This window comes from Medicago sativa, chromosome 1, assembly GCF_051527215.1.
Source record: "Medicago sativa cultivar Bolivia chromosome 1, Bolivia_mono, whole genome shotgun sequence".
Classification (NCBI taxonomy): Eukaryota; Viridiplantae; Streptophyta; class Magnoliopsida; order Fabales; family Fabaceae; genus Medicago; species Medicago sativa.
Genome location: NC_140749.1, coordinates 64,225,119 through 64,251,455, shown reverse-complemented (window position 1 = coordinate 64,251,455; position 26,337 = coordinate 64,225,119). Strand labels below are relative to the sequence as shown.

General features: G+C 32.4%; 4 protein-coding genes, 2 long non-coding RNA genes and 1 pseudogene across 18 annotated transcripts; 4 read left to right on the top strand and 3 right to left on the bottom strand.

The window, feature by feature from the left end:
- Nucleotides 1–1,641: 1,641 nt before the first annotated feature.
- Nucleotides 1,642–4,782, top strand: LOC146956352 (histone acetyltransferase subunit NuA4-domain protein). The gene is made up of 7 exons (XM_085728532.1): nt 1,642–1,713; nt 1,796–1,890; nt 2,297–2,397; nt 3,045–3,114; nt 3,980–4,007; nt 4,091–4,151; nt 4,296–4,782. The coding sequence occupies exons 1-7, from the start codon at nt 1,701–1,703 to the stop codon at nt 4,399–4,401; spliced, it is 474 nt and encodes a 157-aa protein (XP_085584658.1). The 5' UTR covers nt 1,642–1,700; the 3' UTR covers nt 4,402–4,782.
- Nucleotides 4,783–5,415: 633 nt separating this feature from the next.
- LOC146956351 (pre-mRNA-splicing factor SLU7-A-like) lies at nt 5,416–6,717 on the top strand. The gene is made up of 4 exons (XM_085749271.1): nt 5,416–5,471; nt 5,612–5,747; nt 5,859–6,158; nt 6,658–6,717. Exons 1-4 carry the CDS (start codon nt 5,416–5,418, stop codon nt 6,715–6,717), a joined length of 552 nt encoding a protein of 183 aa, XP_085605397.1.
- A 387-nt stretch (nt 6,718–7,104) lies between these two features.
- On the bottom strand, nt 7,105–9,183 carry LOC146956350 (legumin type B-like; annotated as a pseudogene).
- A 1,002-nt stretch (nt 9,184–10,185) lies between these two features.
- LOC146956349 (uncharacterized) lies at nt 10,186–13,415 on the bottom strand. Its single transcript, XR_015015062.1, has 3 exons — nt 13,213–13,415; nt 13,033–13,060; nt 10,186–10,813 (listed from the first exon to the last, which is right to left on the bottom strand). It is a non-coding gene; the product is annotated as an uncharacterized LOC146956349 (long non-coding RNA).
- Nucleotides 13,416–14,279: 864 nt separating this feature from the next.
- Nucleotides 14,280–14,732, bottom strand: LOC146956348 (uncharacterized). The gene has a single exon (XM_085749259.1). It carries the CDS (start codon nt 14,730–14,732, stop codon nt 14,280–14,282), a length of 453 nt encoding a protein of 150 aa, XP_085605385.1.
- Nucleotides 14,733–19,961: 5,229 nt separating this feature from the next.
- Nucleotides 19,962–25,712, top strand: LOC146956346 (uncharacterized). 13 transcript variants are annotated; one of them, XR_015020117.1, is made up of 17 exons: nt 19,962–20,165; nt 20,294–20,348; nt 20,553–20,608; nt 20,713–20,743; nt 20,825–20,912; nt 20,995–21,140; nt 21,273–21,357; nt 21,499–21,621; nt 22,051–22,131; nt 22,350–22,498; nt 22,817–23,009; nt 23,287–23,354; nt 23,453–23,520; nt 23,732–24,248; nt 24,374–24,435; nt 24,765–24,885; nt 25,427–25,712. It is a non-coding gene; the product is annotated as an uncharacterized LOC146956346 (long non-coding RNA). The 13 variants fall into 13 exon arrangements; XR_015020116.1 differs by having other exon boundaries at nt 24,762–24,885; XR_015020115.1 differs by having other exon boundaries at nt 19,964–20,165; nt 22,350–22,421; nt 22,817–22,878; ... (1 more) ...; nt 23,732–24,435; nt 24,762–24,885.
- LOC146956347 (floral homeotic protein APETALA 2-like) lies at nt 20,345–22,455 on the top strand. The gene is made up of 6 exons (XM_085749253.1): nt 20,345–20,348; nt 20,713–20,743; nt 20,825–20,912; nt 20,995–21,140; nt 22,051–22,131; nt 22,350–22,455. Exons 1-6 carry the CDS (start codon nt 20,345–20,347, stop codon nt 22,453–22,455), a joined length of 456 nt encoding a protein of 151 aa, XP_085605379.1.
- Nucleotides 25,713–26,337: the final 625 nt, after the last annotated feature.

Sequence of the window (26,337 nt, the reverse complement as noted above, 5' to 3'; positions counted from 1 at the left end):
CTAAGAGTTATGCGAGCCTCTGCTCCTCATACGAGTGGGAGGAACAACCTATCATGTGTTGGTATCGGTAGTGTGTGTGGTGTTGTGGGTGCGGGGCGGTGGTTGTGTTTGGGGGTGTTTGGCTGGTTGCCCCTGCTCGGTTTTTGCCTAGCAGCTTGTTTTCCTTTCTGGAGGGGTTGGTGTTTATTTTGGGGGACGATTTTGTGGTGCCCTTTTGGTGTTTGTTGTGTTTTCTTTTTTCTCGTTTTTTTCTCGTTGCTTTTTTGTCTCTTTTCTTTATTGTCTCCCTTGCACTACTGGTGTTGGTTTGTGTTTGTGTTTCTTTGTTGTATTTGTACTTGCGGAGTTGCGGGTTAAATCCCATGTTATATCTATTTAATATATATTTTGTCATTCAATAAAAAAAAGATAGTGGTTCACTTAACTACTTAAGGATTTAAATGTCCATTTTATTTTTGTAAAAAACTCAAATGAGTGTTTTTTTATTACAAGTTCAATTTGAGTCGTTTTATTAGGAAACATTTTTTTTGTCTTCGCTCTTTTTATAATTAAATAAAAGAAGGTTAAATATGTATCCTCCTCCTTATAATATTATCGAATTTCAGTTTTTGTCCTCATAAAACCAAGTGGTATGTTTGCATCCCTGTAAAAAAAAATCAACATGTAGTTTTAGTCATTACTAAGTTCAAATTTCTTTAATTGTCTTTAAATTTTTAAATTTTTTTAATGATTTTTTGCTACAATATTTATAACATTATAAAATATGATTTTAAAAAAATAGAATTTTTTAACATGGAACACATTAGATATGACTTTTTTTAAATGTCAAAAGGTTCAAAATAAAAGTTTGAAAATTTGGACTTATGAATTACATTTTAAACTCATTTTGCAAATGAATTTTTTATAAGGTTCTAAACATATTTAAAAGAAAAATAATATAAAAAAAATTCATGATTCAAAATAATTAAACAAATTTGAATTTAGCGAAAACGAAAATCCTATTTAAGATTTCATTGAATAATTTTAATGACCAAATGTTGAGTAAAAATTGACTCACTAGCACAGTTGAGAACCTCCTTAGAACTCAACTCACTTATCTTTTTTTTTTTTTTTTGCTTTCGCACCGGTTTCCAACCCACCAACGGTAGAGGCATGTAGATGCATGCGCACTGGCCAAGCCCACCAACGGTGGATGACTAATCTGGTTCGTACGTAGAGGCATGCGCACTGACCAAGCGTTGTTCCTCTATAAATCGAACCCGATATTTCCCGGATACGTCCTTGGAATGAGCTCCTTGCCACCGGAGCTCAAGCAACTTGTTAACTCACTTATCTTTTCTTTTCTCTCAAAATTTATACGACATCTTTTACCCTTTTTGTTTAATTATTACTCCCTCCGGTCCTATTTACAAGAAACAATTTACTTTTTAGATACATTAAATAATTTATGTATTTGGTTTAGGTTCTTGACTAAATACATACATTCTTCAATGTATCTAAAAAGTCAACTTTTTCTTGTAAATAGCATCGGAGGGATAATAATCTAAATTTAACTTGCTGACATGGCATAAAATGATTGGTTACTCCTTATCGTGTTGCTGAAAATCGAATACAGTAGAACGCGCGCGTCTGAAACAGAGTAAAATTTGGGATTTTAGGGTTTTCTTCTGCCGAATCCTCAATCAAATCGTTCCTTGAAAATGGAATCCGAAGGTAATAACCCTTAATTCATGTTATTCTTTTGTAATTTCAATTTGGTGTTTCAATTCGTAATTTTTTATTATATTAATTTTAGGTCAAAAAAGTGCGGTGAACCCTTCAGCAATGTTGGCTTCCTTGCTTAGTAGAAGAGCCAAACTTCATGAAGAGCTTCGTAATATTGAAAAGCAGGTAACTTTTTCAATTTTAGCTTCTGGGTTCCATTCTTTGACTATACTGGATTAAATTTTTTTTAAATTTTTTTTAATTATTTTGAATTTTCATTTGGAAGCTTATAATATAGTCCTTTTATTAATTTTTTATTTGATTCTATAAAATAAATGTACATTTCTATGAAGCACGGACACAACAACGCGGCACTGACACGTCTGACACTAATAATTATTTGAAAAAATGACACTTCAACTCACTTTTTATCAGAAGTGTCAGTGCTACAGAGGTGCATTTTGTTTGATTGTTTGATTAAATTTTCAATGCAATAGGATAATTGGGAAAAATACAATTTAACCTTAAATTGGGTCATCTACTTGCTCTAACAATATATGATTTATCTGTGTGTATTTTGTTCTCGGCACAGGTTTATGATATGGAAACAAGTTATTTACAGGATCCTGGACAGTGTGGCAATGTATTAAAGGGATTTGAAGGGTTCCTGTCGTCAACAAAGAACACTGCATTGTATGAACCTCTTTAGCTTTCTTTCTTTTTGATTGAAATACTGATAATTTTCTTCTTTACGAGAATTCTCATGTTCATACTACCTGTTCTTTCAGTACTTGGTAGTTTATGAAGTATGTTTAGTTTCTCCGTAGAAGAAGTACCATCGAAATTTTCTGTCCAAATCTGTAGTTTTGATTATCCTAAGGAAGATAGGATTGGTAATGTCATATTTGTATGATCTGTTATATTTTATAATCACAAATCATATTTATTAGGCATCTGGTCGGGTCATCCATGATTTTTATTCATTTATGGTCGAGAAAAGCAAAATCATGGGTTTTATTGCTTCCATTGATTGCTAAAATACTACGCACTGTGATACTGTGCTTGGTCTTGTGTAGATGCACTAGCAATTGAATCTTACTAAGATTTTAGATGGAAAATTTAAGTTTGAATTACTGAGAAGAAGAGACAGTTTATAGAGTGCTGCTGAAAGCACAATGAAATTGGATCAAATGTTGTTTTTGAATACATCTGAGTTCCATGTAAAAATAAATAGTAATTTATGGAATGTATGCCTCTATTCATCTTAGCGAGATACATGTTGTTTTGTTATTCATGGTTTATATGCCATTGTTGAAACTATTTTTTTTTCTTCTTGGCAGCTTGAAGCGGTCTAGAAAGTTTCAGCCCGAAGACAGGCTCTTTTCATTATCTTCAGTTACCTCGCCAGCGGTGTGTTTCTGATTTTCAGTGATAGGCTTCCAACCAGAATTAGATAAAAAATATAATGTGCACTAGTGAGCACCAAGTAATAAGAGTGTGACTAGGTCTTGGTAGAACTGAAGCTAACTTCATCTTTTGCATTGCTTATTCACTTTTTACATCCTTATTATGAAAGTGGTCTTAGTACTTTTCAGTGACTTTGGTTTTTGGAATAGTTTAGCACGTTAATCTTCTAGGATGATAGAAGTGATTAAAACAGGTTTAGCATGGAATATCTGATCTGATCGTACCAATTTAATCCATTTGAAATAGGAATCATTTCAGAGGATTTTTTTTTTCCGAATATAAAACAATAACCGTAGTTAATAACTTCCTCCTAGACTTAATTATATCATATGATTGTTCTGTGTTTGATCTTTGATACAAGGAGTACTAGGAACCCTGGTAATTTATTGTTCCAGAAGTTTACATTCACATTTCCGGTTGAGAAATTAAATGCTTTACATGAGTGGAAGGTCCTGTCATTTATTTCAACTTTGCCAGGTGTTATATTTGCTACTAAATTAGAGGAGTACATGTCTGTAGTTTTCAAACTCAAGAAGTCAAGAGCATCAAAATTTAGTCATTACTAGAAATAATTACAGCTTACAGGATGCATCCAAGTTTCATGTTGATAAAACCTATGATAAAAGATCCTTTATTGAGCATGATCCCTCCATCCTTTTAACAGCTCTCACATCCCATAAAATGATTACTCCTTTTAAGCCTTTTCTTGTCAATTCTGTTTAATCATGGTCCATATATTAAGTGTAGGCATCTTAACTCAACAAGGTTATTTCTGAATTCTGAGATGATCTTCATCATTTTATTGTAGGCAGAAGAGCTTGCGGCTGGACGAGACGGTGAGATCCTATAAGCAACATTTCAATGACTTTTCTTGCAATTTTTTTTGTCTATTAATTATATATATTTCCATTTATCTCAGATGGGAGATCAGATTTTGGTCCTGGCCGATCAAAAGGTGGAACAATTTATGCAAATGGACAGTAAGCACTCAACTAATATATCTTCGCTTTAATGTTTTTGAATTGCATAATTGCTTTTTGTTTATAGAAATTTTCTCCACAAATCATGTCAAACATGTCAAGAATGTTTGCTGCATATGCTAAAATATCATAATGTTACTATAGGGGTAAACCGAAGAAAGGAAGAGGTGCACCAAGAGATGCGAAGAGAGCAAGGGCTTCAAGTGAACAAGATTTTGATTATGAAGATGATCCTGACATGACATTGTGATTGAACATGCTGGAGCAAATGCAACTTTTTGTTAAACTTTGTGGAATATAAGAGCCTGGAAAAACCTGCATTAGATAGGCCATTGGTTCTCTGCAATTCCTCATTCTATGTATATATTGGCTCCTAGTAGTCGTGGATTTTCTACTTAGGTGAATTTTATGCTTTGTGCAACATAAAAAATTGGAAGACTAGATGATTGTTTCATTAGCTTTTTTATGATTCGTTATTGTAAACCTGTACAGAACTAAGTTTGATCACCAACTTGTAGAAGTTGATGTTTACCGTTTGCGGTTTTTGGTGGGAATCCAGAGTACCACTACCTTGGAAAGAAAAAAAAAACATTTGCCCAATAAAGTGAAAATGTTCTATATTTGATAGTAACCACGTGTGAAAAGGATTAGATATTGAGACTGCATTGATATAATTTTTGTGATCCGGAACAAGATACTTGGTGCATTTTTTTACTTGATTCGATATTTGGGACGCTGAATAGCTTGGATGGTGCTTTTAGTAGTACTTGTTCTTCAAGAGTTGTATATTATTGTATTTAGGGTTGAATTCAAACTCAATATTACTTATTAAGTTGGAAGAGGCTTCTAACAACTCTTCTAAGAACTATTGAGCTATGATTCTATCTGTTGTTTACAAATATTTCTGCAAAAAGGTGCGAAAAGGAGTTTTAGAAAATATTTTTGATTTTCATTCGTTATCGATTTTAATTGAGGAAAAATATCATTTTTAATTAAAAATGTGGCCTAATAATAATTTTTAATAAAACCAAGCTTCAAAGAAATCTTGCCTAGCTTAATTGATCATTCCCTTATAAAAAAAATAAAAAAATAGATTGTTTGTGGAAATATTTCTTATCTTTTTATCTTTAAAAACTGTGGTAATTGATAATGAAGATGGTTACCACAGTTTTTTAAAATAAAAGATATAGATGAAGCTCGAAAGAAATTCTTAAAGGAAAGTCAGCTTAAGAAATTGAAGAAGAACAGCCAAACTGGTGAGGATATGGCAACTGATGACAAAGATGATCTAAGGGTTGATGAGAGTACAGGAACTGTTAGGTAATTTTCACAGTAGCATTATTTAAATAATGCAGGGGAAAGTTGATTGGTCCTTTAAGTTGGATAATTATATTTATATATCATATTACTTTCATCATTTTATCATTGATGAAATGGAGCTAAAATGCCTTTATCTTCAGGAACCTGCGTATTCGGGAGGACACTGCTAAATATCTTCTTAATCTTGATGTCAATTCTGCACACTACGATCCCAAGACTAGGTCAATGTGTGAAGATCCTCTTTCAGTTGCAGATCCAAATGAGAAGTTGTATGTGGTAGCTTATCTCACTAATTAAAATTCATAACAAAAATTATAATTTACTAACTTATCTTTTATAAGCTTATTGCACTTGTATTTGAATTAAATACATGTTTTTGTGCAATAGGGTGATAACCAGTATAGGAATAGTGGTCAAGCTTTGGAATATAAGGAATTAAACTTACATACATGGGAAGCATTTGATAAGGGGCAAGATGTTCACATGCAAGCATTTCCGTCTCAAGCTGAATGGGTTTATAAGAATTTTAAGATCATCAAAGAGAAACTGAAGTCTCAAATGAAGGAATCCATTTTGGAGAAGTATGGAAATGCAGCTGATGGGGACCAACTTCCCAGAGAACTTTTGCTAGGTCGAAGTGAGATGCAAGTTGGGTATGATCGTGCTGGTAGAGTTATCAAGGGACAGGTGAGACAAAGCTTCTTACTTAACTATGCATTCCCAACTTTCATATATATATCTTTATGTGCACATTCAATGCTTGTTGATGCTGTAGCTTTACCTTTGAACACTTAACAGTGTCATTATTAGTTCTAATCTGAACTTTAGCTGCTTTATGGTTACTATTTTAAGTTCTTTTGGTGAAAACAATCAGAGAAAGGGAGAGGAAGTTTGGATGGTTTTCCGAGAGTTTGAATTCCGTGTTTCTGAATGAATATATCTTAATTAATGCAATTGAGAGTACGCCAATGCCTTCATAACTAACTGATGAAAATAACAGAATTTGGTACTTGACACAAACTAACTGACTAATCTTCAAACTTTACTATTCTGCAAGCTATATGGATTAAAAGATGGCACAAATTCAGAAACTATACTCTAGCAGAAACTGCACTATTACGCTAACAAATACTGTTTTTAAGATGATAGATTTAGTTATAATCATCTGTATGTTGCTTTTCAACAGGAGGCTGCATCATTGAAGACACAAAAAGCACTTGAAATTCATAAACACCTAATTGATTAAAGAACTAAAAAGCACTGTTTTATTCAAATGACTCCTGAAATCAGTCAAAACATACAATAAATAAGATAAATAACGACTCAAAAGATACTAAAAATCTGCATATGATGAAGAGTTATCAAACAAAGAGGTCATTGTTTCATAAATATAAGCTATGATGATTGATTGATGACAGAAGGATACGGGAAAGAATTTCGGTTCATGGCAATAAACAGGAAGATAAGTTTGTGCATCCCGGAACATTTTACATGAAATTATGTCGACATATAGATTTTTGTTGTTGAAAAAGAACATGTAGATTGTTGGGAAACAAATGTTGTTGTAACCAAAAAACTTACATTATGTTAAGACAAAATTCATCATTAGTGCCAATGAAGGACTTTTCTTTTTCAAAAGTGTCTACATTTTTTTATGGCAATTGGAAGGTGTACAAAACTAGTGGCATTATTGCTCCCTATACATGGCAATTGGAAGGTGTACAAAACTTCACGGTCCAGTGTGGAGCATATATAACATTCTGCATTTATGTGCATAAATGTTATGTTATATATATAATAGTCCCTCTAGTTCTAAATATAAAAACATCAACAAAAGTTCATGTATTTAATCTAAATTTAGATCAAATATATGAACATTTAATGATTTGACTGTCTCTTATACTTATGACCATGGAAAGGGAGAATCATGCATGGAATATAGAAATATATTGTACCCTGTAGAGGACTACATATTCGGCACCAAGACGTAAATTACGGAGGATAGGAAGGGTTAAACTGTTGACGGTGCTGATTCGTCCGGCACGTGGGTTGTAGAGGTCTGCACGTGCAGGGTGAGCTATGTTCTCGCGAATCTTCAGACTGCAGATAGTTTCTTCCAAACCATTCTTCCTTCCCTTTCCCCTGCAGCTTCTTCCTTCCCTCGCAGCTTTCTTCCTCTTCTTTGGTAGGTCTTGGACGTCTTGGTCCTTGTTCCTCGCTATGTCTACCTGGTCTTTCTCTTCGTTCTTCTTCACCCTCATCCACTTCCCTCCTGTGGCTAGGACTACGTCCTGGTCTCTGTTCATCTTCTTCTTCTTCGTCCTCTCTGTGACTGTGATTTTGTTCTTCTTCTTGCCAAACACATATTTAAGTGTGATGGATTGAGTACTATATACAGATATAATGATCTAAGTTATTAGATAAAGCACTGATACGAACATTAGATACAACACTGACACAAATACATAGACAATGTTAATAATTTTTGAAAATAAATGTGATAAAACATAACCGCAAATGTAAGCGTGTGTGTTGGACATCAGATACGTCTTAAATCTGAAGTGTCTACGCATATCTATTAGCTAGCATAGTGTATATATAGTTATACTTACTCTTGGAGTTGAATCAAGCTGGTTTACAAACAGGGGCGGATCTCTTTGGAGACCCCTAGGTGCCATGGCACCCCCCAAGATTGCTATATATATGATATTAGGGATAGTTATAACACAAATTTCCCTTGGTTGCAGTGGTGGGGGTGCCATACTTTCAGCGAAATTGCACTGGTTTGAGTCCTGCCTCTGTCGTTTTTTTCTTTAATATTTATATTTCTACATATTTATATTTCTACTGTAATTTTTATGTTTTTATTCAAAAAAAGCATTCCCGTGGAAATCGAACCAGCACCCTCAGACCATAATCAAAATTGAATAACCACTGGACTGTTGGTTATTCACTGTTTCTTCATGAAACTATTTAATTTATATTACATACAATTTTGGTATCCCCTACAAATTTACTCAAGATCCGCCACTGTTACAAAGTTGGAGATGTCAAGAAGACTAATGGCAACAAGAGGTCCGTCGCCATGGTTATATGTCCAGTAAGGAGTTCCAGCTGGAATTGCAATGACATCATCTTTACTGAAGCGACGAATCTTCTGGTGGCTGTCAGGTTGCTGCTGCTGTTCTTGACGCCTGGATCCCTGTCTAGACCGTGATGATCGTTGCTGTTCGAAAGTCTCAGGACAACCAGGAACTGAAAGTCCAAGTACTCCCTTTCCTATACATATAGAAGAACAATATTCAGTCACAAAACAATTCAATGCATGCATTATATAGAATTGTTGGTAATTAATTTACCTAATCATCATTGTGTTAATTTGTTCATGTAGTAGAACCTTGGATGATGAAAATCAATTGTGGAGAGGGTGAGTATGATGGCAAGTGAAGGCCATTAGGGTCAATGGTTCGTCTGATAAGAGAGACACCGGCACATTGTAGCTCGGTGATTTGGATTCCATGTCTCAGTGAGACCGGCTTCTGATTCAACATGGTGATCTGGTTCCAATGCATTGATATTATTCAGCTGGCATTGGTTTAACCTATCGAACTCAGAACGAGTAGCTAAACATATAAAGAGTAGCAAGGAAAGCGAAAACAAAGAGAGAAAAGATTTTCTCATTGTGATTGTGATTGTGATCATAAACTGATTACTAATGAGCTTGCTGAATGAATTGGTGAAGGAGAGAAGGGTGGAATATAAATGCGGTAAATTTATATAAATTTGAAGAGAAATTTTTAAAGAGAAATTTATTGTGTGGAATATAAATTTGAAGAGTTTTTAAAATGAAGAGATTTTAAGAAGTATCTCGTCAAAACTAAATTGGAATAATTTCAAGTATTACTTAAACACTGATAATTTTTTTATTTTATTACAAGCAAATAATAGCAATGTTAGTAGTTATGTTAGTTATCGGGGATTGAATTTGAGACCTCTTTCTTCAAACTCTTTCAATGTCTCTTAGCTCATCAACCAAGTTACCTACGCATGATCTAAAAACTAAGAATTTAAAAATACTTCTCCATATGAATCTCGAATTGGTTTCTATATATCTCAAAAAATTATAAATTCCTTCCTATTTATTTTTTTATTTTGGAAATTGATCCCTGTATTTTTCAAATTTTAAAAATTGGTCCCTATGAGTTTTCAAAAATTACAAAATTATCCGTATAAATTTTTAAAATATGTGAATTGGTCACTTAAAAAAAAGTGAATTGGTCCTGTAATTTTTTTTTTTTTAACAGGGTCACTTAAAATTTAAAATTTGTAAAGTTGTCCTTATTTTTCATATTTCGAAAATGGTCTCTCAACTCTTAAAATTTCAATTTTGGATCACTTTTAAAAATTATATTTTTATAAAATAAAAAAAAATTGAATGACAAATGTTAGTAATTAGTTTTTGAAGAACGGTAACTTGACATCAAAATACAAACACAAATTAGACATCAAACACTGTTATTCTTCTATAGTATTCCACTCTATTATCTTTTGCGTTAATTTTTCACATAATATCTTAAACCACTATGACACTTTAGTAGAGTGCAATCAAATCTAGTATTCCTCTGCCAATAACATGTCTCTGAGGAAGTGCAGTAATAATCTAGAGTCACATTTTTTCACTTCCATTTTAATAAGTTTGCTAAATTTTGAAGGCTTCAAAATAATTGGCATGTAAATAAATGTAAGCAATATTCTCAAAATAAGTATATTACAAAGTTTATAACAGGGTCGCTTGAGTGCTGGATCATCAGTTGATGCGGGGGTTCCTGGCAAAATATCATCTCACAACCAGGGTCGGACCCAGAAATACCGTATAGTGAGGGCCATGTGTATATATATTTCTAACAATAAATATATTATATACACATTCTGATCATTATTATAAGTTAAAATCAACATTTTAAATTCATTCGATACATGATGTATGTGGTCTATATTATAGACCATGTACATCATTTATTCAATGAATATAAAAAATGTATTTTTGCTTATAATAGTGATCAGAGGGTGTATAAAATATTTCTTGTTAATTTTTTTTTACATATATTATTATATATTTAGAATGTTTTGATGGAATTATCATATATATTTTATTACATTTACAATATTAAATATGACTATGCTATTTTCTTTCAAAAATAATAGGCACAATATAACCATGCTAGCTAGTGAACAAATTCCATGGACATGGTAATTGAGAAACTACAAAATGTAGTGAGGGCCATGGTACAAAGACCCTTCAACGTCGGTCCGTCCCTGCTCACAACTCATGTCATCAAAATCTGTAAATCAAAAGACAATGTAACAAGAAAAATCTGTAAATCAAAATCTATAAATGAATATATATATATATATATATATATATATATATATATATATTCATTTAAATTTAAGTGAAAAAAGAAATGTAATTGAAGTTTCTCGCAAGAGATAACATGACATATTCTCTTTGTTACCAGAATCACATCTTGCAATCATTTACTCTTAGCCGCTGCAACATGTATCCTTAACAAAAAAAAATGGTTAAGGATATGGCAATTTGGTGCCAACATCAACTTCAACGAAAACCTTTTTGTCAATTCAACTTTGGATGAAATCAAACAAGCACAAAGAGAAGTTTTCATCAACTTCATCACAAATTGGATTGCACACTTCAGTAGCTGTGCATTAACAAATTTTCTCTCATGGTTTCAAACCCTCAAACTTGTGGGAAAACAAACGAACGTTGTGTTACTTTCGCAATACAATACGGTGTGAAATATTTAACTCTTGATTTCTCATATCCTAAATGGAACTAGAACGATTTGAATGATAAAAATGTGTTGTTCCAATTGCCAGTGCATGTTTATCAGCTCAGACTATTCCTCAAATCACTAAAATTGTATTCATGTGATTTTGATATGCCAGATTTTCTTAACTTTGATGCACTCAAAGGTGTTTCTTTAGTTTGGATTGAAGTTCACATCAATACTCTCAAAAATTTGTTATCAACTTGTAAGACTATTGAGAGTTTGAGTCTTAACAGGTGTTGGAATTTAGCGGACTTTGATTTGGAAGATATTGTACAACTAAGATTAAAAAGATTGGTGCTAAACAAGAGTGATGCGCAGTGTATCAAATTAGATGCCCTAATTTGATCTTAACTAGCTTCCTTTAAAGCTAGTGCATCAAATCATTGCGCATATCACCAAATCTTTTTAATCCAAGTCGTACAATGTCTTCCAAATCAAAGTCCACCAAATTTCAACACCTCGTTAGACTTAAACTCTCAATATTCTTACAAAGTGATAACAAAGCTTTGGGAGTATTGATGTGAACTTCAATCCAACCCAAAGAAACGTCTTTGAGTGCACTAAAGTTACGAAAATTTGGCATATCAAAACCACATGAATACAATTTTAGTGAATCAAGAAATGATCATAGTTGATAAACATGTGTTAGGAAATTGGAATAACACATGTTTATCATTCCAAATCGTTCTCATACCAATCAGGATCAAAGAAATAAAGAGTTAAATCTTTCATACCTCGTTGTGTCGTGAAAGCAACAAAACATTCGATTGTTTCCCCGCAAGTTTGAGGGTTCAAACCGTGAGAGAAAATTTGTTAATGCAATGGCTAGTGAAGTGTGCAATCCAATTTGTGATGAAGTTGTTGAAAACTTCTCTTTGTGCTTGTTTGATTTCATCTGAAGTTGAATTGACAAAAAGGTTTTCTTTGAAGTCGATGTTGTCACCGGATTGTCATATCCTTAACCACTTTTTGTTAAGGATACATGCTGCAACGGCTAAGAGTAGGATAGTAATGATTTCAAAATGAAGTGATTCTAGTAACAAAGAGAATATGTCACTGTTATCGCTTGCCATGGTAATGGTTCTGGATAAGAAGATGAACATAATTATGTAGGTATGGTTTCTGAAGAATACAACAATGGTGTGTATTCATTTTTATAAATTTGAATAGGTGTAAGTTCAGATGTATAAAGATGCAACCTTTGGAAATTAAGGTGTTCAATTGCGGTCTTAATTTTGGATTGATAGTTTTTCTATGTTGATATGGATCCGGAGTTTAATTTTTTACTAAAAAAATGAATTTAATGTTTGACCAAAAAAATAAAACTAATGATATGGACTTTTGAAGTAATAAATTGGAGAAATTTGGTAGCTTAATTATGTTTCAATAAGAGGCAACCTTTGGTCAAAGAAGCGTTTTGGTGACATGGTGCTTTTTCAGAAAGCTAGTTAAGGTCTTAGCCTTAATTTGGATTGATATTGTTCTATTTGTGCTCTACCCAGAATTTAATGTTTAGCACACTAACTATTTATTTCTTAGTTTGGTCTAGAAATGCAGAGAGATTTCTTAATTTTACAACAACCCCAAGAACATGAAATCAAAACTAAAGAACATTAGACATATAAAATAAATAAATCAAATGTTAGTAAATCACTAAATAGTTTAGGGCTAAATCAAAAAAACTAAATATATAAAGATTGAATATTTACCTCTTGGATCTGGACAATAAGTAGAGATCTAAAAGTTTTCCAAGCTAATAAGAAGAGAGAAAAAAAAATCATATGTTAGTAACAAATTTACAGTAAACTGAAAAATGAAAAAAAACCATAATCTATGTTCTCTTTCTAGAGAAATGAGTCAGATGAAGGTAAGGGAGGATGAGGACGAACCTTTCGTGTCCTCTTTATCTTTCCCTCTGTCTATGTTCAGTTTTTTGTTCTAGATCAAGCCAGGGTTTTTTTGTGAGGTGAGATGAGAAGAGTGAAATCATGTTGGAAAGTGGTGATTGAAGAGGAAGATTTGATGGTGAGATGGTAGTGAGATGGTAGGGTATCTTTTTGAGGTGAGAAGAGTGAAATCGTGAGTGATGACTAGGGTTGTGAGTTATGTTTAGTTAGATATATATTGATTGCAAAACGACACCGTTTTGCTTTACTTGTGCGGGCGGGTTCAGGTACCTGCGGTTGAAGTTCATCTACCCGCATCTACCCACCTGAACCCCTACGTACCCACATTTGTAACCCACGGACCCGTAGACCCGCTAAAACCCGCCCAAATCAGTTTTTTACCTCCGATTTTTTGGGTCGGGCCGGGGGTCTTTGTCCAGCCCTAGATGATGATTTCACAAATTCCAATATTTTTTATCAGTGTGGCTTGGATAATTGATATTGTATGAGAGTGTCTTTACTCTCCAAGGTATCTCTTCAAGGCAACGATGCTTTTTCGCTTTCGCTGCTTACTTTTGCTGACTTTTATTATTTTTTAATTAATAAGTGTGTGCCTTTTATTATTGCAATGGAATATTTTTTGAGATTAGGGGAACCCATTTTTGAGTTTTGGAAGAGTGGTATGAATATTTGAAAAATATAGTTGAGTTATTTAAATAATTGAAAAGTGTGAAGTAATATAATGTATCGAGTGGGGTCCATTTATACCACCCGTATGAATGACATGGATGTGAGTGCTATTAGACAGGGACGGATCCAGGAATTTCAGAAAGTGGAGTCAAGATCGTTTATCATAAATATTTATACCAAAATATATAAAACCATAACCATTAAAATGATGAAGTCATTACCATTAAGCAAAATAGTGAAAATTACAAAAAGTATATGACTATATCAAAAAACTAAAGACACGAAGAATTACAATTGCCCTCTTGTGACGTCACTTTTTGAAAGCGTTGCAAGATTTTTTTCATTTTCAACACTATCAAATATATCACTCTCAATGTATGTTACCAAACAATCATTAAAAACTCATCTCCCATACGGTTGCGCATTGGATTCTTCACAAAACTCATAGTAGAGAAACTCCTTTCAACAGTTACAGTAGCCACAGGTAAAAGTAATGCTAAGTTCAAAAGTAAATACATCATTGGATAAGCAATATGTCTTCTACTTTCCACCTTCATTCTTGAAAGATCACTAATCCCATCTAAATTAGAAAACTGTTCACATGAACGAACATCCATGATATAATTTTCAAGTTGATTGTCTATTCCCATAAGCTCCAAAGAAGAAAATTTTGATGGATAAAATCGAGCCAAATTAACCAACTTCTTCTTGTCAAATGCAAAAAATGAATCTCTTGGATTTAAGCTTGCTACACAAATAAGCAATTCACTACTCACTCTTGGATTTAGGGATGTTGCATACTTAAAATGTTTGTTATTGTGATCAAACATCATTCTATATTCTTTATTCAAGCACAAGCAACACTGCATCCGTATATTTTCATGAACAAACAAGATTTTAGAAATTACAATTTCACTCAAGCCATGATATATACGAGGGTAGTAATTGAAGTAGTTTCCACAACAATATATCAATAGTTACTTTTATCCCTACTTATTTTTTCTTGATGATGCAAACTGTCATATTACATTGCAGAGTTAGTGCTCCTAATTTCTTAACAGGGAAACAAAGAGTCATTAGAAACCATACATGACATTTTAGGGCCTAACGGAGACATATGCATGTAAGGGCCATAAGTGATAAGAAACCATACATGTTCCGTATTCTTATATTAAATTTTTCATTCATACTACGTGTACCTCACTTATTTAACTAGACCAATGAATTTGAGCAACACATAAGGAAATCCACGAGGTGTGTCGACAATAGCTCTAAATTACAGTGTACAAAATCAATATAATGATTTTAAAATCCTCCATAATTGTTTCAACATTGCTAAGAAAGAAATAGATTAAAAATGAGTTTATAAATGAGAGGTTGCTGTCAACTTATAAGGCGGTTTTGTATACTGAAGTTAAATTTTAAGAGCTATTGTGGCCGTATCGGCCTTTTTTGTTTCCCCTGAATATACACCGATGAGAAGAAGAGATACAAGTGAAAATAAAATAAAGATAAAAAAGAAAAATGTTATAAGTGTGGAAACATCGTTATAGTGAATAACGAAAAGACGGACACTCACGTGCTCATCTTTCTGCTCTTTTTACTGCGGTAACTCGTGTAAATTATCAACGATATACACGCTAACTCATAAGTTTCAACGTTATACCCCATTTTTTAGCACTTGTAAAAGGTTGATAGTCTTCTATTCACACAACATATATGTGCATAAAATTGACACAAGCTGAGTAGTGAACACTTTTAAAAGGATCTTCCATTCACACAATGGTTTCCTTATATAGCAATGGTTTTTTTGATAAATTTTCAAATTCAAGCAATTTTGAAACCATGCACCAATTGTGGTAGACACAATCAGTTGAATTTTATGCACATGTATGTTGTGATAGGGGTGTTTTCAATTGAGATTCTAAATGAGTGTTTTGGTAACAAAACAAAAAAAAGCTTTTAATATTTTAAAAGATTTTTTACAATCAAGAATTTTAACATATGATTTTAATGGATTTATTACACAGATCTTTAAGATTTCAAAGAACTCAATGAATTTTAAACAACAAAAAAAGTTGGAAAAAGATAATAATAAATTCCAACATTTGAATAAAAAAAATATGTGATAAAAATTCTAAATCTTTTAATAAAAAAACTCATTATTACCTGAAAAAATAACAATGTGATTCTAACTCCATGTATATGAACCTTTCAAAAAATAAACTCTGTGTATATGAATGATAGACGTTTGGCAAGTGTACCAAATACTATCGAAGTAGTAAAAATATCGATCCCACAAGGACTGGTTTTAATTTCAATAATTCAATTACGTTGTAAAATAGGATGTATAAAAGTTATTTTGTTTTGCCACCGGGCAGTTGATTGGTTTGATTGCATAAAAGTAACGACAGAAATATAAAGTTTATTTTTAAGAATAAGAGAGAGATGAGTTTAGGTCTTTCGAATCATCTACGTTCCCCTAATTGGTATACTGCATCTATTCTTATGAATGATTCTCTAGTTCCACGATAGTTAACAAAATAGCCCTAATCAATCCCTTGAGTTAGGACCCTCTTCTAGGATCACAGCCCCTAATTCCTTAGGTGATCTAATAATCTTTGAAGGTTTAAGCACGTTAACCTAATATCACTAATAAAGGATTATTCATTCCTAGACTAACCATGTTTATTAGAACAATTCAATTAGGTCTAAGTCAAAAGCTAGGGTCAGCAGTCATTCGTTCTCACTAAATCATGTCTATATTTGATCAGGATATAAAAAGCATTAAGAACAATTGAATTGAATACAAACTAGATTGTCATTCACGATAAATAGAGTTTCACAGCAACCTATTTCAATCAGGGTTACAAAGAATCATCTCAGACCTAACCTCTAATGAATTTAGCTACTCATAATGGTGTTTACAAATAACATAATCATTAGAGGAATCAATACATACATGAACTAGTAAGAGAGTGAAGAAATCGCTCTCCTAGCCGTCTTGTAGTCTTAAAATCTCACTTTGCTCTCTTCAATTCGTAACCCTTGTCTTTGGAATAGACTTCAGCTTAAATAGGCAGAGAAATTTGCCTAAAATCGTGTCACATTTTAAGTAAATCGTGACACGTTTTCCTTTGAATCGCAAACAGCTGAATTAGGGTTTCCTCAAATCGTGCCACGTTTTTGCCATCGTGACACATTTTCCTCAATGTCGAAAGCATGTTTTGGTCTTCTAAAATCGTGTCATGTTTATACCAAATCGTGACACGTTTTCTTTCTTTGCATTTTCTTCAGTTTTTCTGCTCTTTTTACTGCATAAGTTGCCTTGTGAACTCCAAATTGTGATCAAAATACATATAAAATTACGTAATGACGAGATGTCATCAATGAACATATAGTAGTCAAGTATTAATTTAAGATAATACTATTTTTTACGAAAATGTAAACGACGAAATGTAAGAAAGGTTGTTTTATGAGTAATGATATTTTGACATCCATTTGATGACAACTTTATTGACAACCTTGTTTTTCTCACTTCTTATTGGTCAAAAACAATGGAGAGAGAAAAAGGAAGAGAGAGAATAACAACATCATGTGAGTATGAGAGAGAAAGTTGTCCAAAAGTTATCAAAAAGTGGTTGTCAAAATATCATTTCTCTTGTTTTATAGCATTGTAATTCATCCACCACCTCCTTGTATTGTGTACCAGTGAAACTAAAAGTTGTTGATTTGTTTTAAAAGGGACACGTGTTGATTCTTGCTTTTCTTATACCACATTTTTGTAAGAAATAGCAAGACTCATTAATTTAGCATCGGTCTTGAGATTTTTGTCACTTTAGGCCAAATAAAATAATGTGCCTCTCTTAATTACTCCCTCCGGTCTCAAATATAAGAAAAGATTCCTTTTTTAGATTCATTGAATAATTAATGTATCTGCTTTACAATGTAGACTAGATACATTAACTACTCAATGAACCTAAAAAATGAATATTTTCTTATATTTGAGACCGGAGGGAGTACTCCCTCCGGTCCTTATTATAAGAAAAAGTTGATTTTTTAGGTTCATAGAATAATTAATGTATCTTATTGTAAATATAGACTAGATACATCACTTGCACAATGAACCAAAAAAATTAATTGTTTCTTATAATAAGGACCGGAGGGAGTACATCACATCACATCTCTTCTCTTATTTATAAATCTTAACTGGTCAAGCTATACTTAACCTTAATTCTAACATAAAAATTTATCTCCTTTCTCCACGCAATTAATACTCCTAAACCATCTTGCTAATTTGAAAATCGAATTTGAATTCCCACAACATGTTATTAATGTCATTACTTTAGATGATTCATGTTTAATACATAATAACATCTCTCCCACCCATTTTGATCAATTCCAACGTAATCATTGACATATATTTCCATCAACATTAAATTGTCATTCCCTTTCCAATGCATATCAAGGCACACTCAAAGACTAGATTCGTGGAATTAAATCAACAAGTAAATGAAAAGTTTGCACAAAAATAACATGCATAAAAAGTTTACGTTAATGTCTTTGCATCCGAGGATTTTACTTGGAGTAATTTTTATGTATATTGGTTTATGTTCTTCCTATATTGATTACCGTTTTTAGAGGGAAAAAAACATATGTTAAATGGATGTAATATACTCCACACGTTGTAATTATAAGTTTCCTATGAGAAAAAAAAATTGTGTTCCTACATATAGGTTCCTACTAGAGTTTTTTTGTTTTTGTTTTCAAGGGATAGATAAATGTGAGTTGTATTTATTATTTATATGTTAAATAGATGTAATATGCTCCACATTTTGTAACTATAAGTTCCCTTTGAATCCCTAAAAAAAATTCCATTTTAAAAAAATGTATTCTTAGACCTTATTAAGCATAAATTTTAAATTAACATTTTTGTAAACAACCAATTTTACCATGTTAATGGTTAGAATCTGAAAATCACATTTTTAATCGACTTTTTAATTCTCCCTTTTTTTTTACAAAACACTAGAGGTATTTTAATTTCAATTACGGGTCAAATCTATAATGTAATATACTTTATAGTTGATATGACCCGTGCATCGCACAGGTCGATGGCCTAGTTATTATAATTTTTCTGATGTGCACAACACTAGGAATTGAACAAAAATCTTGAAAATGACAAAGTGAAGATAAAAAATTTAAGTCATAAATTTACAAAAACAAAAATAACAAAAATAAAGAGACAAATTCATTACTAGTAAATCTATAAAGAAACGGGTCCATAATAGCATTAGTATGGTTACATGTACATTCAGTCAAAATAAAGAAAGACACTTCATTACGGAGCATACAAATAAATATAAGAAACATCACAACAAACAACATAAGATAACTTTTCTTCAAACTGATCAAACATCAATCTTAATAAACAACTAGATTTATTTTTTTAGTTAATATGAATGACCTAAAAAATTAAATTGTCTAAATCCTATTAAGAAATTAGTCATAACAATATTTAATATTATTGTGAATTGATTCACAACTGGCTTGAATCAATTAACAAAGAAAAGTATTTTAGAAACTTATCAAACTTTGGTGAATGCATGATTTTATAAATTAAAAAAATGATGTTAAAACACAATTATTATATTATCAATTTTAAATTAAAAATTCAATTTTCAATATTAGACGAATTACACACAATTTATATTCTTTGATTTTCATCAATTATACATTACTCTTGAAGTCATGAACTTTGATCACAAACAACAGCTCCAACTACATGCATGAATTAGCAATATATCATGCAAAGAATACAGATCTCCTTTATTATTCATGTATTAAATATGAATACTTGAGTCATACATGTCATGTGAAAACAACTATTGAATATGTTATAAGTACAAAGTGATTGTAAAATTTAACCCTATTATATCTACTAAACTAGATAGGAAAATGCTTGTCCGTACGTTTGACAATTTTGCCCTTGGAGGGGTATTTTGGTAAATTGGTAAATGGCCATCTCCCTCATATATATATATATGTTGTGGTACAATTTCTTTCTTCCTTCTTCTTCAGTCCGGTTCTCTTCTCCTCACACGGTAAACAAAAAAACGGGTTCTCTTCTTCCTCACACCGCCACCTTGCCGTCTCCTCCGTCGACCTCGCCGTTGAACACACCAATCTCCACCGTTTTCTTCTTTCTCAGTGTGCGACGTCTTCTTCGTTTTGCTCCTTCTTCCATTTGTCTCTATCATCAATCAAAGGTTGGATTTTTAACTTTGATCTGCTTGCATGTCCCATTTTTTGGTGCGATTTTGTTCATCTAATTGATTGAGGCATTTTTTCTTTTTAATCGATTTAGATTTTTTGGTATGTCTTTGGTTGATTGCAGTTCTGAGATGATGACCTTGAATTTGAAAATACCATTTGGCATGGATCAGATATGGGTAAGTTTCAATTTGTGATGTTACTGGTTTTTTTTGTTCCTATCTTTCCAAGTTTTTATTTTTCAGTTCATTTTAGGAAATTATGATTGTATTTGCATAGATTTTTATGAGTTTGTAGTTATATTTGATCAGTCTGTGTGATTGCTTCTCTTCCTTTTGATTTTCTCTATTGCTGATTTGTTTGTGCTTTGTTTGATTTCTCAGCATCAGATGACACACAAAAGTCCTACAGATCATTAGGATCATCTCAGGGGTGGACGGTATAAATACTTGACTATTTTTTTCTTTGATTTTGGAACTAATTAGTATATTATATGATTTACTATTTTAGGCATTGTTTTAGTTTTGTATTTGATTTTTGTAGGTGGATTTAACACAGCTCATGTTGCTGCTAGGTATATCTTTGAACATATTTTCAATTTTTTTGTGTAATTAATTTTTTTATGGTTGAGTTGATTCCAAATTTTGAATATCAGAGCCTATGATCGAGCTGCGATTAAATTCAGGGGAGTTGGTGCTTACATAAATTTCAATTTGAATGATTATGATGATGATCTTAAACAGGTTAGAGAATTTTCAAGTATACTTGATGAATGTGAAACTAGATGGATTATATCATGTAATTTTTCGATATTTTGTTACTTAGACGAAGAATTTATCGAAAGATGAGTCTTTGCAAACACTTCGTCTACAAATCAATGTTTTCTCAAGAGGGAGTTCGAAGTACAGAGGAGTAACACTGCACAAATGTGGCAGTTGGGAAGCTCGAATGGGTCAATTCCTTGGTAAAAAGTGAGAACCTATTTTTAATTTAACTGAAGTTATTTAGGAGTAACTTACCAACAAAATTGTGCACGGTTTAGTTTATATTGGCTTTGTATAATTTTGCTTGATATTGAAACATCATGTATCTGGCTAATGTAGTGTAACATTTTAAATTGTGGCCGCGCCATGGTCCGTGATATAACAGAGAATTGCTGCATTACATGACGCAATCTACAAGATGATGGTTTGTTTTTGCCTCCTTTCTATTCATTTTCTTTCCTGGAGGATGATGGTTACCCTGTTCCAGCTCTGATACATTAACTTTTTCCTGATACAATAACTTTGTTCAATTTATTTAAATGGTTTGGTGGCTCTCTCTTTGTAGGCCAAAACATCAGGAAGTTGTTTAAGGATGGCTTCATTATCAGGAAGCCAACTAAGATTCACTCCCTATCCTGTGCTAGGCGCATGAAGGAGGCCAAGAGGAAGGGACGTCATTCTAGATATGGTACCTTGATAGTTTTAATGAATTGAAGGATATAGATTATGGCAAATCTCTGTTAGTTTGTAAGGTGGTGCTTGTCTGCTTGTGAAGTTATCGTCATTTAGACATTATAGAATAGAATTCATTCTATTTTGTTTGCAAGATTAGTTAATTAGTTGTGCTGAGTATTCTAGGATATGAAAGTTATATACATTCTGAAACCTATTCACCAACAGTAGAATTTTATGGCATTTATTTGAACCAAAATTTTAGAGCAACTTATTATCAACCCTATTTGAAGTGTATGGAGTGCAAGTTCAAAAACAAATAAACCTATCTGATACTTTATTTGGATGAGAGCAAGTTAGAATCATATGATTTCTTAATTTTGTTTTTGAACTGCATGGAGTGTGCAACTTTTGAATATGAAATGTTGTTATTTCTTATTTACAGATGTGTCGTGGTCGAGGACAGCGCTATAGGTCTAGCAGCCGCTAAAGTAGCTGGGATGAAGTGTATAGTAACAAAGAGCTGGTATATTTCTATTTACTGAATGGAAAGCAACTTTATGTTTTTTTATAGGCAGACAATAGTAAGTTATGTTAGTTTCCCGGATCAAATCCGAGATCTCTGACTTTAAACTCCTTCAATGTCCCTTAGCTCACCAACCGAGCTGCCTTCGTAGTGTGGGACTTCTAAACATGTAGTGACTTTTCATTTGACTTCTTCTTAATCTCAAATGCATTATGCAGGTATACGGCAGATGGAGATTTCTTAAATGCAGACGTTGTATTTGACTTCATTGGTGATCCTCCTGAGGAGAGGTTTGATCTGGCATTTTGTGGTAGCCTTCTTTAGAAGCAATATGTCAGCTAGCAAACTATGAAGTGATGAGGATTTTGTATGATTATTCAAGTCTCCTTCACTATTTCTATCAGTGCTAAATTCCTCATTTCTTTTCACTCTTACCCTATTAAGCCAATGATGAAAAGATCAATGTTTATATTGGTTGTGTATAGAAGCTTATTTCTTGATTGTTATAGAAATTTTGTTTGTGCGCTTTTAAAAAATGTTATCAGTCCTGTAATTTGCTCCACGAATGAGTTAGCTTCTCTGATATGAAATGTTGATGCTAATTAATGTTGTTGGATTATTTTGGGTTTGATTATTTTGTGATTTTCTGATTCTGATTCTGGGTTTGATTATTTTGTTTTTTTAGATGGACAATGAATTTGAGGATGGACAAGCAACTTCTGATATGATGGCAAGCAGTCAACAAAGGTTAATTTAACAGTTGCTTATTCTGGGTTTGATTATTCTTTGAATGTGATTTCAGTCCTTTATCTGGAAGGTGTTTACTATGAGAGAGAGAAATGGAAGGACAATAGAAAGTGGTTCAATTGATTCACATGGTGAGTTCTATTTCAAATTCATTGTAGTTTATCTAAATTAGAGGCATATAATTTTCTCACAATCTATACAGTTAGAATAATCTTTTTTATTGTAATAGGTGACAAGCATAGACAATGTTAATCTCCATTTATATGTTAAATAGTTGAATTTTATATAATTTCTAATCTGTCTCAAATTAATTTTCCATTTTATTATAATTCTTCCTGGATCTTCATTTATGGCAACAATCAGATCTTTAAAAGTCGTTTCTAAATGTTGACTTTTGTATTTTATCAGGTGTGACATCAAACACAGATGCCGCACAGCTTGCAGAAACATTTGTTGTTGCAAAATGCCCTACAAAGGTATATAATCGTTCGTTTTCGAACTTGTCATTTGTCCAATGATCGAAAATGGAATATCTTATTATCATAATCTTTGTAATTCTTTATTGCACTTGCAGTTCATATTGGCATGGCAGCAAAGTGCAAAATCAGGCTCTATTATTGGCATTGATTCTTCCCTTAAGAGGTAAGTTCTGAAACAACTCAGTCTTCTTAAATATCTCAATGACTTGATTAATTTTGCAGAAGCCTACTTACTGATGGATCATTGTTTCATAATTTGGACCAGTAACTTTCATAAGCTATCATATATTAATTTCCAAATTGGTTAATTTGGTTATAAATCACTTTGCTAACTCATAGTTCATCTATTTTCCTCTTTTCGTTCCTGCTTTCAGCTATGAGAGGGAGCGAAGATTACGAGTTACTATTGTTTATGGAATGGCTAGGTTGTGCAGCTAACTACGAGGATTATTCAGGGGATAAGAATTATCAGAGGACCCCATTTTTGTCTGTAGAAGCAATCTCAATAGCGACTATTAATAAAGAGAAAAAAAAGTAAGTTAATTAGTTCACTCATATTCGAGTATAAACCAGTTGGTTGGATGTATCAAGAGAGAGCATTGTGCAATATGGGAAGAGAAAAAGGTTTTGATTTGGATTTTGCAACTCAACTTGATCTTTCCCTTTCATTTTCGTATAAATATAGAGCATTGGAAAAATTTGAGGAGAAGCAAATAAAGGAATGAATTATGTAGTTAGATAAGTTTCTAGGATTTAAGCTTTCACCTGATTGTTTAGAGTTGAAGGCTTGGTTGTATATTGCATTAGATGATTATGATAGTGCTATAAGAGATATTAGAGCTTTGTTAACCATGGAGGCTAACTACATAACTTTACATGGGAGGATTAAAGGTAAGTGCTTGGTTCAAATTCTTAATAGTAGAATTCAGAAGAAGAATCAGGTTGACTGTTGGATGCAGTTATAACAACAATGGTATTCAGTTGATGATGTTGGTTCTTTGGCTATTATACATCAGATGCTAGAGAATGAGCCTGGAAAGAGCCTGCTAGAGTTTCGTCTGTCGCTACTACTCTTGAGGTAAGCATCTTCGGAACTAACTCAAAAGTATCACTTTTTCCTAATTTTTCAAATTTGACCTATATATGTAGCATTGATACTTCAGATTGAATGCGTGTTTAGTGTCTGACGTCGATATGATTCTCACACGTGGTTTATTCATATACTTATTTTCTTAAACTATTACAACTGTCTATGTGTGAGTATAATGTCTAGCGTCTGTCTCAATTATTCTTATATTTTGACTAGATGCAAACTCACGCGCTGCACGTGTTAGTAAATACAATTGGTTCAAATTTGATTTATTTACTAAACATGCTCTTATGTTGAACATATTAAACTGTCAGAAGGCTGCAAAGAGATACTTGCCTGATTCTACCGGCAAATACTGCAAGTCTATCACAAAATCAAAGAAGGGTTAGACACATCTACATTACTAAATCTATATTTCATCAAATACTCGAGAGCATGGTATGTAATCTTGGAAGACTTATTTTCAATTTTTCACCTTTGCTTAGTTTCAAGGCATGAAACAAGCACTTTGTGATAGTGCACAAATTTCTGTAGTACTGTTCTAGACCTTATTCATGTAAATAATATCAAATATGAGTTTTTATATATTGCCTTCATATGGTATCAAGAACATCCCATTCTTAGTTTAACAAAATCTAACTGGAGTTTCTTATGAACTTTGATATATTTCAAGACATGGAAATGCATAACAGAAACTGTGGCGCGAATCCTTATAATGGATGCATAAATCTAATTGCAAAGTAATACAGCTCTTTGCCTAAGGCCTTATAAGTAGAATTATGCAGCAGCACTGCATACAGCAGACAAAATATTTCACACACATGATACTCTTATAATCAGAATTGAAAATCCTTATATAGCATGAGCATATAGATCAGTAGTGGTGATATGTAGCATCTGAAATGCATATTATTATTTTGGTCCATAGTTCGATCATGTATCATTTTATCCGCGTTAATTTTTTCATCTTGTTTTGTAGATGATGGTAGGCCTAATATCTGCAACAGTTGGTTGTGTTTGAAAAAACCACGCATGTGTATTGGTGGATGATCTTTGAGCAACGTCAAAACAATCAGAATATGCACCTGTGTTTTTAATGTTGGTATCAGAGTTTCTGATATAGTTTTTGCATAAATGTTTGTTTACTGTTTCAGCAATAATGCCAACAGGATTGGCACAATCATTGTATTGTAAGTTGTAACTGAAATATATTGAACTAATGTTATGTTCAAAGGTATTTAGAAAAGGCTTTTGCCATTGATGTCCTCTATTGTTTAACTAACCTTATTTCACAATACTCACCAATGACTCCTTTCCATTGACTATACTTTGTTTTGAATGTCATATTTTTGTGGGATCAATGTGAGTACAGATTATTGCAATTCTCTTTTTATTTTTCTGTGATGTGAATTCCACATGTCTGATTCTTGTCTGGATAATTTATATTTTATTTGTCTTTAAGATTAATTGATAAATGGGTTTTTCTGTTAAAAAATTAATAATTGATAAATGGTTTTAAAAAATATTCAATGATCCTCTTCCTACATCCAATTTGTGACAGGGTGGAGTTTTAGTATTTGCCAACCAGGAAGTTTAAACTGTTGCTAAACTAAGAATGAGCACCAGCTCTTGACTGCATAAGTTTTCTTGGTGCAAGATAGATTGTGCACTACATTTTATATTGTTACTTCTCACCCTTGTGTTCCTTTGAGTCCATTTTCCTTCTACTTTTTTGCCTACATTCTAAAAATTTGGAAGCAATACAAACAATATCAATGATTTTAACCGTTAAAATCTTATCGTTTTGTTGATTCTAATATTTTTGAATTCATAGCAAACATTTTTTTTAAAGTTTGAATTGAATTTAGAGATTTTGTTACAATAATTATT

Coding starts and splice junctions, on each gene's coding strand:
- LOC146956352 (XM_085728532.1), top strand. Junction 3,115..3,979: donor CTTCAGTTACCTCGCCAGCG/GTGTGTTTCTGA, acceptor ATTTTATTGTAG/GCAGAAGAGCTTGCGGCTGG. Junction 4,152..4,295: donor ACAATTTATGCAAATGGACA/GTAAGCACTCAA, acceptor ATGTTACTATAG/GGGTAAACCGAAGAAAGGAA.
- LOC146956351 (XM_085749271.1), top strand. CDS start 5,416: ATGGCAACTGATGACAAAGATGATCTAAGGGTTGATGAGAGTACAGGA. Junction 5,472..5,611: donor GAGAGTACAGGAACTGTTAG/GTAATTTTCACA, acceptor CTTTATCTTCAG/GAACCTGCGTATTCGGGAGG. Junction 5,748..5,858: donor CAAATGAGAAGTTGTATGTG/GTAGCTTATCTC, acceptor TTTGTGCAATAG/GGTGATAACCAGTATAGGAA.
- LOC146956348 (XM_085749259.1), bottom strand. CDS start 14,732: ATGATGTTTGATCACAATAACAAACATTTTAAGTATGCAACATCCCTA.
- LOC146956347 (XM_085749253.1), top strand. Junction 20,913..20,994: donor ATGATGATGATCTTAAACAG/GTTAGAGAATTT, acceptor TTTGTTACTTAG/ACGAAGAATTTATCGAAAGA. Junction 22,132..22,349: donor TGTATAGTAACAAAGAGCTG/GTATATTTCTAT, acceptor TGCATTATGCAG/GTATACGGCAGATGGAGATT.